Here is a 20,166-nt window from a genome sequence, read left to right as displayed (position 1 = left end):
TCACGATTGACAGTCGAGACGTTTCCACTGGGTGTGAGTGGCGAGGGCCTGGAGGGGGGTTCAAGGGTTGGTTTGGTGGGGGTTCAGGAGAGAGTTTGACATTCCCCGGCGTCTGTCCGCTGACGGAAGAGCATCATTATCATTCTCCAGCTGGAGAAGGAGGAGGACGAGGAGGAGGACATGCACAGTTTAGCTGGTGAAAAGAGGAAGAGTGACAGGGAGGGCCGGCTGCCTGAGGGGACGCTTTCTCAGCCAAACACACTGTGACATCAGGGCTGACGGTAATGGGGACACATGGGCTGTATCCCAAATGGCACCCTATTCCCTAAGTAATGAAATAGTTGGCCATATGACACTGCTATGGCCGTCACAATCCAGCCCTCTCCAGTGCAGCCAGCGTGTGTGTGCCTGAGACACGCCTCTGAATAATATCCAAGATTGTTTTTAACATGTGCTGTGGAGTTTTTTAAATTTTTTATTGTGGGCTGTGGAGGGGTTCCACACACCTATCAATGCTAAGTCTGTGGTTAAAGAAAATAATGGACCACAGGGGATGCAAAAGAGGATTCATAGTAATAGTAATGATTTTATGTCACCCCCAATGTGTAGACTAACACCCAATTGAGTGATGCAGGATGGCCACTTTGCACACCCCCTACCTTCTGAGACTCCTCCGTCCTGGATGGTCGCAACAGTTCCGTACACAAAGTCAGGTCCAAGACATGTCAACCCTTTAGACTTGGTCTTCCCAAGCGCTGGCTGTAGGTAACAGACAGAAAAACAAGACAGTATTCACCTTAAAGCTAGAATCCTTGGTTGCTACATTCATTTTTGGACTGATAAATTAATGCTATATATCAATGAATTATTGAAGAATATAACTTATAAATGTCTCATGAGTTTGTACATCTGCTGTACCCCATCAGAAACCAAAGTATAAGCTGGTTTTACTCCAGTTTGTAAACAATGTAAAAGAAAACCAACACGTTATAGCCTCAAAACATAGAATTAGGAATTAGAATAGGATCTCTATGGTTAAAACTCCATTTCGATACCTTGGATGGTTAGTCCATCCATAGCTCTGTCTATTAATGTGAGAGTGGTGACATTTCCACACATTTTGCTATAAGGCTGAGAGAAAATGTTGCTCTTTTAAAGCTAATTCCCTACAATCCAACACATATTTCCATGGGTCCGAGAGAAAAATGTGCAGTTTGATAGCTAATCATTATATCACAGGCATAGAAGGTACATTGTTCCTCAAAGTAGCTACAGTATCAATAGAGTCAGAGCTAGGGGGGGCTGGTTCCAGCTAGGGGGAGCTGGTTCCACCATTGGGGTGCCAGGATAGAGAAGAGCTTGCACTGGGCTGAGCAGGAGTTGCCCTCCCGTAGGGGTGGGAAGGCCAAGAGACCAGAGGTAGCAGAATGGAGTGCTCCGGTTGGGGCTTAGGGTTTGAGCATAGACTGAAGGTAGGGAGGGGCAGTTCCTCTTGCTGCTCCGTAGACATGGTGTTGGAACAGTAGTGGAGAGGGTAGCAAGTTTTAAGTTCCTCGGCATACACATCACAGACAAACTGAATTGGTCCACCCACACAGACAGCATCGTGAAGAAGGCGCAGCAGCGCCTCTTCAACCTCAGGAGGCTGAAGAAATTTGGCTTGTCACCAAAAGCACTCACAAACTTCTACAGATGCACAATCGAGAGCATCCTGGCGGGCTGTATCACCGCCTGGTACGGCAACTGCTCTGCCCACAACCGTAAGGCTCTCCAGAGGGTAGTGAGGTCTGCACAACGCATCACCGGGGGCAAACTACCTGCCCTCCAGGACACCTACACCACCCGATGTTACAGGAAGGCCATAAAGATCATCAAGGACAACAACCACCCGAGCCACTGCCTGTTCACCCCGCTATCATCCAGAAGGCGAGGTCAGTACAGGTGCATCAAAGCTGGGACCGAGACTGAAAAACAGCTTCTATCTCAAGGCCATCAGACTGTTAAACAGCCACCACTAACATTGAGTGGCTGCTGCCAACACACTGACTCAACTCCAGCCACTTTAATAATGGGAATTGATGGGAAATTATGTAAAATATATCACTAGCCACTTTAAACAATGCTACCTAATATAATGTTTACATACCCTACATTATTCATCTCATATGTATACGTATATACTATACTCTATATCATCTACTGCATCTTTATGTAATACATGTATCACTAGCCACTTTAACTATGCCACTTTGTTTACATACTCATCTCATATGTATATACTGTACTCGATACCATCTACTGTATCTTGCCTATGCCGCTCTGTACCATCACTCATTCATATATCTTTATGTACATATTCTTTATCCCCTTACACTTGTGTGTATAAGACAGTAGTTTTGGAATTGTTAGTTAGATTACTTGTTGGTTATTACTGCATTGTCAGAACTAGAAGCACAAGCATTTCGCTACACTCGCATTAACATCTGCTAACCATGTGTATGTGACAAATAACATTTGATTTGATTTGATTTGGTTGTGGATGTAAGCTTCGACTGGAAGCCAGTGGAGTGTGCGGAGGAGCGAGGTGACATGAGAGAACTTGGGAAGGTGGAAAACCAGGCGGGCTGCAGCGTTCTGGATAAGTTTCAGGTGTTTGATGGCACAAGCGGGAAGCCCAGCCAACAGCGAGTTGCAGTAGTCCAGATGGGAAAGGACAAGTGCCTGGATTAGGACCTGCGCCGCTTCCTGTGTGAGGAATGTTGTAGAGCATGAAACTGCAGGAGCGAGTCACTGGTTTTATGTTTGCAGAGAACAACAGGGTGTTGTCCAGGGTCACGCCATGGTTCTTTGCACTCTGGCTGACTTATAGAGAGAAGAAGAGAAGGCCTAGAACCGAGTCCTGGGGGACACCAGTAGTGAGAGTACGTGGTGCACACACAGAACCTCTCCATGTCACCTGGTAGGAGTGGTCTGCCAGGTAGGATGCAATCCAAGAGTGTGCAGAGCCTGTGACACCCTGCCCTGAGAGGGTGGAGAGGAGAATTTGATGATTCACGGTGTTGAAGGCAGCAGATAGATCTAGGAGGATGAGAATAGAGGAGAAAGAGTCAGCTTTGGCAGTGCGGAGAGCCTTTGTGACTATTCTACACATTTTGCCATGATGCTGAAAGAACATTTTGCAGTTTCTCAGCTAATTTTACTGGAATTCAAAACGTTTTTGCCATGGCTTATGACGTATTCATTTGCTATCTTGGGGGGGGGGGGGGACCAGGCTACAACAGTATCAGCCTGCTTCGGAATCCACAATTTCTTCCTCACCAGTCCTATTTTTGAAGAGCTCCTAGATGCAGAAGATTCCCTAAGCTGTCAGAAACAAACATGGAAAGCTTGAGGACCTTGATGTTTCTAACCTCACTGTTGAAACCATTCACATTTTTTTTGAATTTCAAAAAAAATCTATGCCAAAGTCGCAAGAAGAACAGCACTTGGGAGCACATTTGAAAATTGTAACTCACGGACAAGAACGTCAAATATGTCAGACTTGTGTGGAAGTGATCAATTGTCAGCTACTTTATCAGTAAGTCTTTAGAGACGTTAATAGGTGGAAAGACACTACCTGTATAAATTACTGTTAATTATCCCAGGTACTTAAAAGGCACTAATTTCCATAAAATATTCCAAACAAGATCAAAATTATTTTTGGAAAGACATTGATTGTCATATGGTACAAACATTTAACCAACCCTTTTAAATGGAGAGTTTTGTTTCAAAAGAGCAAGCGTTTTAGTAGCGGCAGTAAGACACAATGGTGGTCGAGTGATTCTTTGTCTCTTACTGGCTTCTGTAGCCTACACAGAGAGGTGAAATGTTCAGAATGGTGCAGATGGAAATGAAATGCATAGAGCACCTGACTCGATCCCCGTATTCTATTACATGGTAGACAAATCGGGTTTGTTCTACATAATGCATTTCTATAGCGTGCTCTGTAGCATTGGACCCCCCCTGTTAACTGGCGTTGGACCCCCCCTGTCCCAAATGGCACCCTATTCCCTCTATAAAGTAGTGCACCAAATAGGGAATAGGGGGCCAGTTGGGACACAGCCCAGGATTGAAGGGTGACTAAGAGAAACGGGGCTGAATGAAGCAGCTCCTCTTCTCCAGTACTGAGGTGCGGCTTTATACCACCTGTCTGCCATCTCTACACTGTAGCTCTGAGAGAATCTCCAAGGGGGTGGAAGTCAGGGGTGCGGGGAACGAGCAATAGGTGATGTTGTACTGCGCTTTGGTCGTCTTGTTTCAAAGTTCCCCATTCAAGTTCTTGCTTTTAAGTAAAGTTCTCATCATCTCTCCACAAAGACGGGAAGAGAAAATCCAAACCCCAGCTAGGGTGATGAGAGAAGGGTGCGAGGGATTGCTACTCCACAGTACCTGAACACATTGAAGTGTATGACATGTACCTATGATCTGCAGGCTCTTCACTGAGTGACAGAAACAGAGGTTCTGAGCACGCGTCAGTCACACAGATGAACACATACGAAAGCTTCCCCCCTCGTGCTGTCTTGTGTGATTTGTAGGCAGATAAAAACATCCTTTGGTTATAGCGAATACCTTGTGCCAGCAACGGAAACACACAGATACAATATGGCATCGCTAGCTTGAAGCCTGGCTTTCAGCTATGACATGACTCAAAACACAAGTCTCATTTAGAATACAATGGAAACACTTTTACCAGATAGTTAATCACAGCATAACCATTGTGAAAATTACCTCACGTTTAAAGCCTGCCTGAGCATCTATGTATGAAATGTGGATTACACCACCATGGTTCGTCCCAAATGGCACCCTATTTATTTATTTTTAATATTTTTTTTATTGAACCTTTATTTAACTAGGCAAGTCAGTTATTTACAAAGATGGCCTAGGAACAGTGGGTTAACTGCCTTGTTCAGGGGCAGAGCCATGTCAGCTCGGGGATTCGATTTAGCAACCTTTCGGGTTACTGGCTCAATGCTCTAACCACTAGGCTACCTGCCACCCCAAACCCTATTTAAACTCCAATACCCTATTTAAACCCCTATATTTAATACACTACTTTTGACTAGGTTCCATAGGGCTTTGGTCAAAAGTAGTGCACGATATAGGGAATAGGGTGCCATTAGGGAAGCACATCATATCTCCAAGGAAATAACCATATGTGACAAGTGTTTGCAAGCTTTATGAGTGAATGACAACCTGAAAACCTTCAAACAACAAAGTCAGTGAAGATCTCATTTAGGGCTGTTATGGTGACCGTTTAGTCACGGTAATTTGACTTCTCCAAGCTCTGATGCTGCTGATTAGTAGCTTACCAAACGTGCTAACTGCCTGGTACTCAGCACTCTATTGTCTCTCTTACCACTCAGACATCAATACAAATGTAATCGAAAATCGAATCAAACACTTCATGAGAGCCCATGAGCTCATTGAGCAACATTCCTATAGGCTATGCAATTGTGTGAGAAAACAGAGTGATGACCTCTATGAAAAAGAGGAGGATCCCATCAGCTTACTATAGGCTAGGCCTACTATATTCATTTCTAAACCTTCCTAATATTAAGCACATTGCCTCTCTTTACAACATGATGGTATGCAAATGAACCATGGGAATAGTGTCCTTCTGTTATAACGTGCGTCTAGGTGAGAGGTGTAGGAGTAAGGCGCAGGAGAGCAGGGATGTCTGAGAAGCGTATTTTAATCAGACAGTCCACCAACACAAAAATGGCACAGTCGCTAAGCTCTCGATACTGAGAACTCGTGCAAACGCACGGAGGAACAAACACAGTTCTCACATTCAAATACACGTGCGTAACCGTGAAAACAACCAACTGTAAATACAATCGTGCACAATACACACAAATCTAATCCCGGACAAACTAAGGCAGGCAAAAGGTTACCCTTATACACACAGAAATTAACGCAAATGAAACCAGGTGTGAAAAAGAATCACAGACAAAAACAAACAGAAAAGGAAAAAGGGGTGGGGGTGGCAAGTAAACCAGCGACGCCGACCACCGAGCGCCGCCCGAACAGGGAGAAAGAAGAGTTACCTTCGGTAGAATTCGTGACACCTCCATTCAGATATGTATTTTTCCCCCCTGTTTTTCCCCATTATTTATTTTACATTTTTAAATCGAACCTTTATTTAACTAGGCAAGTCAGTTAAGAACACATTCTTATTTACAATGACGTTTACCTGGATGATGCTGGGCCAATTGTGCGCTTCCCTATGCATGATATTAGTCCAATCTAAATCAAAACAAATTTCACACATACAGGACCAGTCAAAAGCTTGGACCTACCTACTCATTCCAGGGTTGTACTTTTTTACTTTAAAACAATATATTTTCTACATTGTAGAATAACAGTGAAGACATCAAAACTATGAAATAACACATATGGCATCATGTAGTAACCAAAAAAGTGCTAAACAAATCAAAATATATTTTAGATTTTTACATTCTTCAAAGTAGCTACCCTTTAACTTCATGACAGCTTTGCACACTCTTGGCATTCTCTTACTTAGTATATGTAAAGCCAAGATTAAATCAAGACTAGTCTGATGGGTGACAATATTAGCCTATCACCTGTGAATGATATTTACCACTGGGAAATTTGAGGCATTATCAAGTGCTTGTCAAATTGAGAACAAGAGACTGATCAAGTGTGTACAGAGGTACAGTGCATTCGGAAAGTATTCAGGCCCCTTCACTTTTTCCAAATTTTGTTAAGTTACAGCCTTATTCAAAAATTGATTAAATAAATGTTTCCCCATAATGACAAAACGAAAACAGGTTTTTATAAATACCTTCAGACTGCTGTGAGATTCGAAATTGAGCTTGTATCCATTGATCATCCTTGAGATGTTTCTACAACTTGATTGGAGTCCATCTGTGGTAAATTCAATTGACTGGACATGATTTGGAAAGGCACACACCTGTCTATATAAGGTCCCACAGTTGACGGTGTATGTCAGAGCAAAAACCAAGCCATGAGGTCGAAGGAATTGTCCGTATAGCTCTGAGACAGGATTGTGTTGAGGCACAGATCTGGGGAAGAGTACCAAAAAATGTCTGCAGCATTGAAGGTCCCCAAAAACACAGTGGCCTCCATCATTCTTAAATGGAAGAAGTTTGGAACCAACAAGACTCTTCCTAGAGCTGGCTGCACGGCCAAACTGAGCAATCAGGGGAGAAGGGCCTTGGTCAAGGAGGTGACCAAGGATCCAATGGTCATTCTGACAGAGCTCAAAAGTTCCTCTGTGGAGATGGGAGAACCTTCCAGAAGGACAACCATCTCTGCCACACTCCACCAATCAGACCTTAATGTTAGTGGCCAGATGGAAGCCACTCCTCGGTTAGGCACATGACAGCCCACTTGGAGTTTGCCAATAGGCACCTAAAGGAAGAGAAACAAGATTCTCTGGTCTGATGAAGCCTGAATGCCAAGCATCACGTCTGGAGAAAACATGGCATGCTGTGGGGATGTTTTTCAGTAGCAGGGACTGGGAGACTAGTCAGGATCGAGGGAAAGATGAACGGAGCAAAGTACAGAGAGATCCTTGATGAAAACCTGCTCCAGAGTGCTCAGGACCTCAGACTGGGGTGAAGGTTCACCTTCCAACAGGACAACGACAGCCAAGACAACACTCACTCCCGAGTCTAAAACTGCCTCTGGAAGAAGTATTGTTCGTCGGGAGCTTCATGAAATGAGTTTCCATGGTTGAGCAGCCGCACGCAAGCCTAAGATCACCATACGTAGAGGTGTAAAGCTTGCCGCCATTGGACTCTGGAGCAGTGGAAAAGCATTTTCTGAATTGATGAATCATGCTTCACCATCTGGCAGTCCAACGGACGAACCTGCCCTAATGCATAGTGCGAACTGTAAAGTTTGGTGGAGGAGGAATAATGGTCTGGGGCTGTTTTTATGGTTCAGGCTAGAGCCCCTTAGTTCCAGTGAAGGGAAATCTTAATGTTACAGCATACAATGACATTCTAGACGATTCTGTGCTTCCAACTTTGTGGCAATCGTTTGCGGAAGGCCCTTTCCTTGTTTCAGCATGACAATGCCCCGTGCACAAAGCGAGGTCCATACAGAGATCGGTTTGGAAAAACTTGACTGGCCTGCACAGACCTCAACCCGATCGAACACCTTTGGGATGGATTAGAACGCAGACTGCAAGCAAGGCCTATAATTGCCCAACATCAGTGCCCGACCTCACTAATGCTCTTCTGGCTGAATGGAAGCAAGTCCCCGCAGCAATATTCCATCATCTAGTGGAATCCATTCCCAGAAGAGTGGAGGCTGTTATAGCAGCAAAGGGGGGAACCAACTCCATATTAATGCCCATAATTTTGGAATGAGATGTTCGGTGAGCAGGTATCCACATACTTTTGGTCATGTAGTGTATATTACCTAGCTGGCTATGGCTATCCAACACTGAAATTCAAGGTAAGCTTTTGGTTTTATTAATATTGCCACTGGGGCCCGTGTAAATCTAAACTGCTAGGTAACTAACTGTACATTGCACTGCATGATTGTCGCAGGTTTACTAATGTATTAGTTCTAGTAGCTATGTTAACTTGACTTTAGCTAATATGGTCACACCGATGTAGGCTGTGTGTCGCGATTAGCTTTTATAATATGAAGGTTCTGCTTGGAAAGTTTTTTTTTGCCTGGTCACAGACAGCTGATGTGTCCACAACGAAGGGAAAAGGTAAGAGGAGGAGAGCGCGTAGATGTGAGAAGGAATTATACAACGATCTATCTGCTGTGAACTGTGTTTGTGTGTGATCAGGGGTGTATTCATTCTGCCGAATCTGTTTAAAAACTTTTCTTAAATGGAAGCAAACAGAACGAAACTGGGAAAAACATACCGGAATTCTTCAATAGAAACTCTCATTTGCAACTGTTGGACTAATGATTACACCCCAGATCAGCTAGATGCAGGCAAGATTGTGCAAGGCGGTATTGAATGTGTCAATGTCTGTCACCCTGATTACTCAAATTTCATAGAGCATAAATTTTGTGGGCGACTGTAAAAAAAAAAAAAAAGTTAACTTTGCCAGAGCTCCCTAAACAGACCACCCTACATTCCATAATGTCTCCTCCACCCCACCCCACCCTGGGCCCATCCCCATAACAACCCTGCTGCCTTCCCTGCTGCCTTCTCTGCCTTCCCATGTCTGTCTGTGATCCATTCTCCATGCACAACCTGTCTGTTTATTGATATGCAAACTCTCCTTATGAGCGCCTAATCCCCAAGCATAGGGGATAATTTATAAAGCATTTACATAAAGAAGGCCAACTAATTGGGAGCATGTGTCTGGGTAAACCCCCCACAGACTCTCAGCTGCTGTAGGCTCCTCTCCTCTCCCCTACAGAAATCGAAACATCAGATGGATAGAATTCTTCCCATTTCAGATGCACCGCTTTCCTGCAGTCAACTGATCAAATCGCCCTCTAGTGGCTCCATGGGTGGAATGTTATTAATATTTTTCATAATTAATCAACAATATATACACTGCTCAAAAAAATAAAGGGAACACTAAAATAACACATCCTAGATCTGAATGAATGAAATATTCTTATTAAATACTTTTTTCTTTACATAGTTGAATGTGCTGACAACAAAATCACACAAAAATTATCAATGGAAATCAAATTTATCAACCCATGGAGGTCTGGATTTGGAGTCACACTCAAAATTAAAGTGGAAAACCACACTACAGGCTGATCCAACTTTGATGTAAAGTCAAAATGAGGCTCAGTAGTGTGTGTGGCCTCCACGTGCCTGTATGACCTCCCTAAAAGGCCTGGGCATGCTCCTGATGAGGTGGCGGATGTTCTCCTGAGGGATCTCCTCCCAGACCTGGACTAAAGCATCCGCCAACTCCTGGACAGTCTGTGGCGTTGGTGGATGGAGCGAGACATGATGTCCCAGATGTGCTCAATTGGATTCAGGTCTGGGGAACGGGCGGGCCAGTCCATAGCATCAATGCCTTCCTCTTGCAGGAACTGCTGACACACTCCAGCCACATGAGGTCTAGCATTGTCTTGCATTAGGAGGAACCCAGGGCCAACCGCACCAGCATATGGTCTCACAAGGGGTCTGAGGATCTCGTCTCGGTACCTAATGGCAGTCAGGCTACCTCTGGCGAGCACATGGAGGGCTGTGCACCCCCCCAAAGAAATGCCACCTCACACCATGACTGACCCACTGCCAAACCGGTCATGCTGGAGGATGTTGCAGGCAGCAGAACGTTCTCCACGGCGTCTCCAGACTGTCACGTCTGTCACATGTGCTCAGTGTGAACCTGCTTTCATCTGTGAAGAGCACAGGGCGTCAGTGGCGAATTTGCCAATCTTGGTGTTCTCTGGCAAATACCAAACGTCCTGCACGATGTTGGGCTGTAAGCACAACCCCCACCTGTGGACGTCGGGCCCTCATACCACCCTCATGGAGTCTGTTTCTGACCGTTTGAGCAGACACCTGCACATTTGTGGCCTGCTGGAGGTCATTTTGCAGGGCTCTGGCAGTGCTCCTCCTGCTCCTCCTTGCACAAAGGCAGAGGTAGCGGTCCTGCTGCTGGGTTGTTGCCCTCCTATGGCCTCCTCCACGTCTCCTGATGTACTGGCCTGTCTCCTGGTAGCGCCTCCATGCTCTGGACACTACGCTGACAGACACAGCAAACCTTCTTGCCACAGCTCGCATTGATGTGCCATCCTGGATGAGCTGCACTACCTGAGCCACTTGTGTGGGTTGTAGACTCTGTCTCATGCTACCACTAGAGTGAAAGCACCGCCAGCATTCAAAAGTGACCAAAAAATCAGCCAGGAAGCATAGGAACTGAGAAGTGGTCTGTGGTCCCCACCTGCAGAACCACTCCTTTATTGGGGGTGTCTTGCTAATTGCCTATAATTTCCACCTGTTGTCTATTCCATTTGCACAACAGCATGTGAAATTTATTGTCAATCAGTGTTGCTTCCTAAGTGGACAGTTTGATTTCACAGAAGTGTGATTGACTTGGAGTTACATTGTGTTGTTTAAGTGTTCCCTTTATTTTTTTGAGCAGTGTACTAACGTAACAAAATGTGTAAAAAAGTCAAGGGGTCTGAATACATTCCGAATGCACTGATTACCAGGGATGGGAAATTCTCTTCCTCAGGGGCCAAGGTGGTGTCGTACATTTTCCCCATTCCTAACAAACACAGCTGATTTAACTAACTGCATTATAAATATCTATCTTGTGTTATTACGTTTACATTTAGTCATATAAAACAACTGTTGTTGATGTGTATGGCTGTATTTCAAATACATTTTTATACATTTGAATGTTGCAATAATAGGACCTTGGCCTAGCATTTGAGCAAGTGAGAGAGGATGATTTTGGTAGCAAGCCCTGATCCCAATGATTCGATGGCCCCCGGATGGAGTGAAAGAGAACGGCTCATTTTCAGGGAATTTAAGTTAAGATCTGACATCTGTAGATTTAATTAAGATTTTTGCTATGAAAAACATCAAGCCGGAATGCAACCGACAGGCTACTTTTTTTCAATTGGGGGTGCTATTTTCATTTCTAATGATGAATGGAAAACAACAGTTGTACAGTAGTACAGTTCTGAATGACCTGATCTCACTTTGTATGCGAGTCTACATATCTGTGGCTTTCAAAAGTAGAAGATACTTGCATATGCCTGTGTGTTTATCTGTGTGTGTGTGTGTGTCAGCGTGTCTTAAGTCTCGGTCTTCCTGCCTGGCAGACATTGGTCATGTAGCGTACCGGCCTAGATTGTGATGGTGAGGTAATGGGACTAGGACTGGGGATGCACATGCTGATAGGGCTATAGTAGGCCCCGTTGTCTAGAAATGCACACAGCCACAGAAGACCACAAATATTCTGCCCTCCCGATCTCTCTTCTTTAGGAGCCAGGAGGGAATTAAGGCCTGAAAATAGGATTTATGTGGCGTGGCTCATCAAATGTGAATTAACACAAGGAGGAGAGGGCTGGTCAAAAGTAATGCACTACATAGGGAATAGGGTGCCATTTGAGATGAAGACCTTCACATCACTGAGTGTCACTTCATTGTAGATATAATATGGCAGCTAGAAGCTACTAGGGCTTATAAAGCTCATTGAATCCCCATCACATACTCAAAATCGAGCTTGTCGAGCTTTATCTACTAGCTGTAAATGATCTCCTCCAACTCCTCCCCACTCCGTGGCCATTAGCACAACTGTGCATCACTATGATTTATAACCCCTCTCTCTGGTTGAGTCCCAAATGGCACCCTATTCCAAAATAGTGCACTACATTTTGGGTTGTCAAAAGTGGTGCCATTTAGAACACACACCTTGGCTGTAGACTGGAAGCTATTGGACAGTAGCAGTCACAGCACAGGATGAAAGACAAAACCCACTGGTGAAGGATTATGACGTCACATGTGTCAACAGGATTAAGGTGAAGTTGCCCCTGGACGCTGATCTTGAGTCAGTCTTGCATTTTCCCCACTAATAGTTAGGATTAGGGGAAGGGAAACTGATCCTTGATCTGTACTCAGGGAAACCTTGGAGCCAGTCACCATCACGCCTCTCTCCAACCCTGTGTCCTCCAGACAGCAGATGACTACACCATCACTCAGGGTGGGTCAGATCCTAATTTACAGAAATGATCAGAAAAAAAATAACTAGGCTAAAACTCACCTATGACAGCCTTCGTTTTTAACGATTATGAGCATGCGTAGCAAAACTGATTCGAAAAATATATACAGTGGGGCAAAAAAGTATTTAGTCAGCCACCAATTGTGCAAGTTCTCCCACTTAAAAAGATGAGAGGCCTGTAATTTTCATCATAGGTACACTTCAACTATGACAGACAAAATTAGGGTCATTCACTAGGTCTGTGTGATTCTGGGATTCTGGGATTTTTGCTCACTGTTCTTGTGATTATTTAGACCCCACGGGTGAGATCTTGCGTGGAGCCCCAGATCAGTGGTCTTGTATGTCTTGTATGTCTTCCATTTCCTAATAATTGCTCCCACAGTTGATTTCTTCAAACCAAGCTGCTTACCTATTGCAGATTCCGTCTTCCCAGCCTGGTGCAGGTCTACAATTTTGTTTCTGGTGTCCTTTGACAGCTCTTTGGTCTTGGCCATAGTGGAGTTTGGAGTGTGACTGTTTGAGGTTGTGGACAGGTGTCTTTTATACTGATAACAAGTTCAAACAGGTGTCATTAATACAGGTAACGAGTGGAGGACAGAGGAGCCTCTTAAAGAAGAAGTTACAGGTCTGTGAGAGCCAGAAATCTTGCTTGTTTGTAGGTGACCAAATACTTATTTTCCACCATACTTTGCAAATAAATTCATAAAAAATCCTACAATGTGATTTTCTGGAGAAAAAAAATCAAATTTTGTCTGTCATAGTTGAAGTGTATCTATGATGAAAATTACAAGCCTCTCTCATCTTTTTAATGGAAGAACTTGCACAATTGGTGGCTGACTAAATACTTTTTTGCCCCACTGTACATGTGGGTAGAGTTATTAAAGTGACTAACTAGTGACTAGTAGCAGCAGCGTAAAAGAGGGGGGGGCAATGCAAGTAGTCTGGGTAGCCATTTGATTAGATGTTCAGTAGTCTTATGGCTTGGGGGTAGAAGCTGTTTAGAAGCCTCTTGGACCTAGACTTGGCGCTCCCGTACCACTTGCTGTGCGGTAGCAGAGAGAACAGTCTATGACTAGGGTGGCTGGAGTCTTTTATCATTTTTAGGGCCTTCCTCTGACACCCCCTGGTATAGAGGTCCTGAATGGCAGGAAGTTTGGCCCCAGTGGTCTACTGGGCTGTACGCATTACCCTCTTCAAGGAACTTGAAGCTCTCAACCTGCTCCTCTACAGCCCCGTCGATGAGAATGGAGGCATGCTCGGTCCTCCTTTTCCTGTAGTCCACAATCATCTCCTTAGTCTTGATCACGTTGAGGGAGAGGTTGTTGTCCTGGCACCACATGGCCAGGTGTCAGACCTCCTCCCTATATGCCGTCGTTGTTGGTGATCAGGCCTACCACTGTTGTGTCATCGGCAAACTTAATGATGGTGTTGGAGTCGTGCCTGGCCGTGCAGTCATGAGTGAACAGGGAGTACAGGAGGGGACTGAGCCAGTCTCCAGATCTCAACCCCATAGAAAATCTTTGGAGGGAGTTGAAAGTCCGTGTTGCCCAGCAACAGCCCCAAAACATCACTGCTCTAGAGGAGATCTGCATGGAGGAATGGGCCAAAATTCACACCTAGCTCGGTTATTAGACAATTCTTTAGTCAAGGTTGAATAGTCTATTGTTCAGCTAATAGCCCAACCTAGAAACGTTGTTTGCAGAATTCACAGCCTGCTACCTTTGTGATAAACTAATAATAATATTTTTTCCCCTTTCCACTTGTTAAAATTGATAGTGTTTTTAGCCACAATCGGCCCCAACCCCAATTAATACATTTGGGCACAGTCGATAGCATGCTGGACTTTGGGCTAGAATGTTGAGGGTTCGAAACCTGCTCCCTGCTTGTTTCATTGCATTATTATGCCGGTCACAGAACAAATAGCCTGTATCGTTACTCGATGAGGAACGAGATGGGAGTGAGTAAGCTATTCTGGATAGAGCAAGTACTTTTGTGTAATTCTAGTCCATAGAAGTGAGGACAATATATTCAGTGCTGTCTAATTTGAATATAATGAAGTCTATTTCTGAGGTTTTCTGTCCTCAGATACAGAGAGCTGTGAAAGCCTGTCTGCAGATTAAGAGGTCCCAATGAGAAGCAGCGGTTCTCAGTCCTGGTCCTGGGGACTCAAAAGGGTGCACATTTTTGTTTTTGCCTTAGCACTACACCGCTGATTCAAATGATCAAGTCATCATCAAGCTTCAAGTGGTATTTATGTATTCATTTGTGACGCTATCCTTGATATGATCCTGCTATTGTCACATGCTACACATGCACATGTATCTATCTATAAAATGTTGTCATGATTTGTTATAAGGGATATTATACTTTAGTAATTCACAATGATTTGGTAATGTAAAAGTCTAATAATGACATTATCTTCTATTCTTTGTCCTCATGTGTATGTTTTTCAGCATAAAGTACTCTGTAGCCACTTAGTGTGGACACCAGGTGAGACCACACACACACAGATTCCTGTTGAACACAGTCTATTTTAACTACCTTATTTTCTCAATAACAGTCTCTTGCCTTCACTTCATCCCGCTCCCCCTTCTCCCTAAATTCTCTAGGTTTTATCAGCCGTGACAGTGAACCCCTCCCGCATCTGAACTGGCTGACACAGAGGGCACAGCATGATCATACTGAGAGGTCACTTGGTCGGGTCAACAGGAAATATTATTAAAGATGCTTTACATTGAAATATAGATAAAGATGTAGTAGACCCAGAGTTTATGATCCAAGGTCAGTTTTCAATTTCAAACCTCCTAATGATTATGATGACTGACCACGTTAGAATTTTAAAAAACAAAGCTTAATCATGAGCTCTATTCATCTGTCTCTCGTCAGCAGGTATGTTTTGAGAGAGGAAGCCAGTCCCGTCATCGCCACCTCACCTGCTCTTAAGATAGCCTTGGGCCCCCAGTTGGCCCGAAGGTTGATTAGACACTATGTAATTGTGATGAACTGAGAGAATATTAGGGTAGCACTGTAATTCATTAATGATATGCTGTCTGCCTCAGTTCTTACCTCTTTCCCTATCTTCTACACCTCTCTCCCCACCTCGTCTTTCTTCCTATTTTTATTTTTTACAACGTACACCATATGTGCATTGAAGTATAGCTTGAACTTGTATTTATAATAAAATATTACAATTATCAAAATTATAATGCATGTATTATGTATTTATAACACCTAGATAATGAACTTCTTTCAATAAAGCATTTCACATTCTCCACTGGTTGAAATTAAGCGTCTCATTGAAATACTATCCTGTGTCCTCAGATTAATGCAGATGATATATGCATAGGAAGTGTAGTGTACTGTTTTTTTTCTGTATTTATAAATTACAATTCAGCCTTTACTTAAATCATGTTTCTAGTCTATTGCATAGTTACAATGTGTAATCATTGATGTCCCAGGAGCAGGAGTGGTAAACACTGTTGAAGTGTGTAATTGTAATACCTACATGCAGACACAGCATCATTCAAAGAATGGAGTTTGATACACCTGGTATTGGATATGACTGAAAAAGAATGTCTCACAGCTATTTGGCGGCAGCATAGCCTAGTGGTTAGTGTGTTGGACTAGTAACTGAAAGGTTGCAAGTTCAAATCCCCAAGCTGACAAGGTACAAATCTGTTGTTCTATCCCTGAACAAGGCAGTTAACCCACTGTTCCTAGGCTGTCATTGAAAATAAGAATTTGTCTAGTTAAATAAAGGTAAAAAAAATTATTCATACCTGAACGACACCTTTATTTGCCAAGGAAAAGTACATGATCAGTGAATATATTCAATGTACAGGCTACAATGTGGGGATCTCATGCGTGATAATAACTACAGTACATGTATATGGCACAATAAAGTTATTATATTCTACTCTATCCATAGGCTTCATTAATGCCATTCAGACTTGAAGTCAATACAACAACTATGATAGCTGAGGTTCATAGATTGGTATGAATAATAGTTCAGAACCTAACGTTTTAGGGTCCATACACAGAGCTCTTAGGAGTTTGCACCATATTTCATGTTCCAGTTTTAAATCATTGAAGGTGAAGAAGTGTACACTTTAGGAAGGAGAAATAATTTGGACAGATATTCAATCAATCCCTATACCAGTCTGCTGTTCCCACATGCTTCAAGAGGGCCACCATTGTTCCTGTTCCCAAGAAAGCTAAGGTAACTGAGCTAAATGACTACCGCCCCGTAGCACTCACATCCGTCATCATGAAGTGCTTTGAGAGACTAGTCAAGGACCATATCACCTCCACCCTACCTGACACCCTAGACCCACTCCAATTTGCTTACCGCCCAAATAGGTCCACAGACGATGCAATCTCAACCACACTGCACACTGCCCTAACCCATCTGGACAAGAGGAATACCTATGTGAGAATGCTGTTCATCGACTACAGCTCGGCATTCAACACCATAGTACCCTCCAAGCTCGTCATCAAGCTCGAGACCCTGGGTCTCGACCCCGCCCTGTGCAACTGGGTACTGGACTTCCTGACGGGCCGCCCCCAGGTGGTGAGGGTAGGCAACAACATCTCCTCCCCGCTGATCCTCAACACTGGGGCCCCACAAGGTTGCGTTCTGAGCCCTCTCCTGTACTCCCTGTTCACCCACGACTGCGTGGCCACGCACGCCTCCAACTCAATCATCAAGTTTGTGGACGACACAACAGTGGTAGGCTTGATTACCAACAACGATGAGACGGCCTACAGGGAGGAGGTGAGGGCCCTCGGAGTGTGGTGTCAGGAAAACAACCTCACACTCAACGTCAACAAAACTAAGGAGATGATTGTGGACTTCAGGAAACAGCAGAGGGAACACCCCCCTATCCACATCGATGGAACAGTAGTGGAGAGGGTAGCAAGTTTTAAGTTCCTCGGCATACACATCACAGACAAACTGAATTGGTCCACTCACACAGACAGCATCGTGAAGAAGGCGCAGCAGCGCCTCTTCAACCTCAGGAGGCTGAAGAAATTCGGCTTGTCACCAAAAGCACTCACAAACTTCTACAGATGCACAATCGAGAGCATCCTGGCGGGCTGTATCACCGCCTGGTATGGCAACTGCACCGCCCTCAACCGTAAGGCTCTCCAGAGGGTAGTGAGGTCTGCACAACGCATCACCGGGGGCAAACTACCTGCCCTCCAGGACACCTACACCACCCGATGTCACAGGAAGGCCATAAAGATCATCAAGGACATCAACCACCCGAGCCACTGCCTGTTCACCCCGCTATCATCCAGAAGGCGAGGTCAGTACAGGTGCATCAAAGCTGGGACCGAGAGACTGAAAAACAGCTTCTATCTCAAGGCCATCAGACTGTTAAACAGCCACCACTAACACTGAGTGGCTGCTGCCAACACACTGACACTGACTCAACTCCAGCCACTTTAATAATGGGAATTGATGGGAAATGATGTAAATATATCACTAGCCACTTTAAACAATGCTACCTTATATAAATGTTACTTACCCTACATTATTCATCTCATATGCATACGTATATACTGTACTCTATATCATCGACGGTATCCTTATGTAATACATGTATCACTAGCCACTTTATACTATACTATGCCACTTTGTTTACATACTCATCTCATTTGTACATACTGTACCCGATACCATCTACTGTATCTTGCCTATGCTGCTCTGTACCATCACTCATTCATATATCCTTATGTACATATTCTTTATCCCCTTACACTGTGTACAAGACAGTAGTTTTGGAATTGTTAGTTAGATTACTTGTTATTACTGCATTGTCGGAACTAGAAGCACAAGCATTTCGCTACACTCGCATTAACATCTGCTAACCATGTGTATGTGACAAATAAAATTTGATTTGATTTGATTTGAAATATATTATTCAACTGGCAATGCTGCCCTCTAGTGTTGTTTTCTGAAATTGAATGACATTGAAATATCTCAAAGAAGAAACTAAGGCGCTTAGACAGGCAGCCCAATTCTGATTTTTTTTGACCAATCAGATCAGATCTGAAAAAGATATGATGTGAAAATATCTGATTGGTCAAAAGGCCCATTTGTGGAAAAAATGTTTGAATTCGGCTGCCTGTGCAAACACAGCCTAATAAGCAAGGGAGGGCAGCCAATGCAGTATGGGTATGATTGCTTGGCGCTTTGCCTGCTCCATGTAGCCTCTCTTCAAACCATGCTCCTTACCCTAATTAAAAGAGGATTAGCCAGCATGGAGTCCCTGACCACTCCGACGCGAGAAGCCTGCATTTCCAGTTTCAGGACGGTTACACCTTGGGGAAATAGAGGAGTTATTCCAGATGGTACAACCAACAAGCAAGTCAATCAATTAGGCCTACCTAAAATAGTACAATTGCTGCTAGACCTTGATACCCATGGAGAAGTCTAGCCTACATCATAGGTGGGTTTCCTGGACATAGATTAAGACTATTTCTGGACAAATTAAGAAGCACAATGGAGAACCTACGTTGAAAATGTGTTTTAGTCCAGGATTAGGCATAATCTGTGTCCAGGAAACCGGCGCATAATGTTCTCTGTAATTCTATGGGCCTACCCTCATGAAGCAGCAAAACGCTTGGCATCTTAACACAGATACGCATTCTTAGGATTTTGATTTAAACATTTGATTTGAGATACACATCCTTCAGAAATTTCTGCTCAGATTTAGATGTTCTTATTGAACTGACAGCACATGCTCTGGTTTTATCTAGGGTCTAAATATTAGTAATTTGGCAATTGGCTCCGGGGTGAAGTTTCCCATACAGATCAAGGATCAGCTTCCCCTCCCCGTATCCGAACTTCAAAGGCCCAGTGCAGTCAAAAACGTGATTTACTGTGGGTTTTTTTATTACATTTTTCTATTTCACCTTTATTTAACCAGGTAAACTAGTTGAGAATAAGTTCTCATTTATAAATGTGACCTGGCCAAGATAAGGCAAAGCAGTGTGACACAGACAACACAGACAGACACACATGGAGTAAACAATAAACAAGCCAATAACACAATAAACAAGTCAATGACACAGTAGAAAAAAGAAAGTCTATATACAGTGTGTGCAAAAGGCATGAGGTAGGCAATAAATAGGCCATAGGAGCGAAAAATTACAATTTAGCAGATTAACACTGGAGTGATAAATGCACAGATGATGATGTGCAAGTAGAGATACTGGTGTGCAAAAGAGCAGAAATAAAGTAAATAAAATAAAACAGCATGGGATGAGGTAGGTAAATTGGGTGGGCTATTTACAGATGGACTATGTACAGCTGGAGCGATTGGTTAGCTGCTCAGATAGCAGATTTGTTGAGGGAAATAAAAGTCTCCAGCTTCAGCGATTTTTGCAATTCGTTCCAGTCACTGGCAGCAGAGAACTGGAAGGAAAAGCGGTCAAATGAGGTGTTGGCTTCGGGAATGAC

The 20,166-nt window shown here is 43.8% G+C and overlaps 1 protein-coding gene across 1 annotated transcript in view; it reads right to left on the bottom strand.

Moving 5' to 3' along the window:
- The window catches only part of LOC139412112 (cilia and flagella associated protein 77), a 44,162-nt gene extending 25,155 nt beyond the window's left edge, over nucleotides 1-19,007 (bottom strand). The window contains exons 1-2 of the mRNA XM_071158916.1: nucleotides 18,940-19,007; nucleotides 660-759 (exon numbers count right to left, since the gene is read on the bottom strand). Coding sequence (XP_071015017.1) covers nucleotides 660-759; nucleotides 18,940-19,002 — 163 coding nt within the window. The 5' untranslated portion in view covers nucleotides 19,003-19,007. The remainder of the gene's footprint in view (nucleotides 1-659; nucleotides 760-18,939) is intronic.
- Between the last annotated feature and the right edge of the window lie 1,159 nt (nucleotides 19,008-20,166).

The sequence above is a fragment of the Oncorhynchus clarkii genome, chromosome 6 (genome assembly GCF_045791955.1).
Source record: "Oncorhynchus clarkii lewisi isolate Uvic-CL-2024 chromosome 6, UVic_Ocla_1.0, whole genome shotgun sequence".
Classification (NCBI taxonomy): domain Eukaryota; kingdom Metazoa; phylum Chordata; class Actinopteri; order Salmoniformes; family Salmonidae; genus Oncorhynchus; species Oncorhynchus clarkii.
Note: the sequence above shows the minus strand (reverse complement) of the source record. Positions and strands in the feature narration are given on the sequence as shown.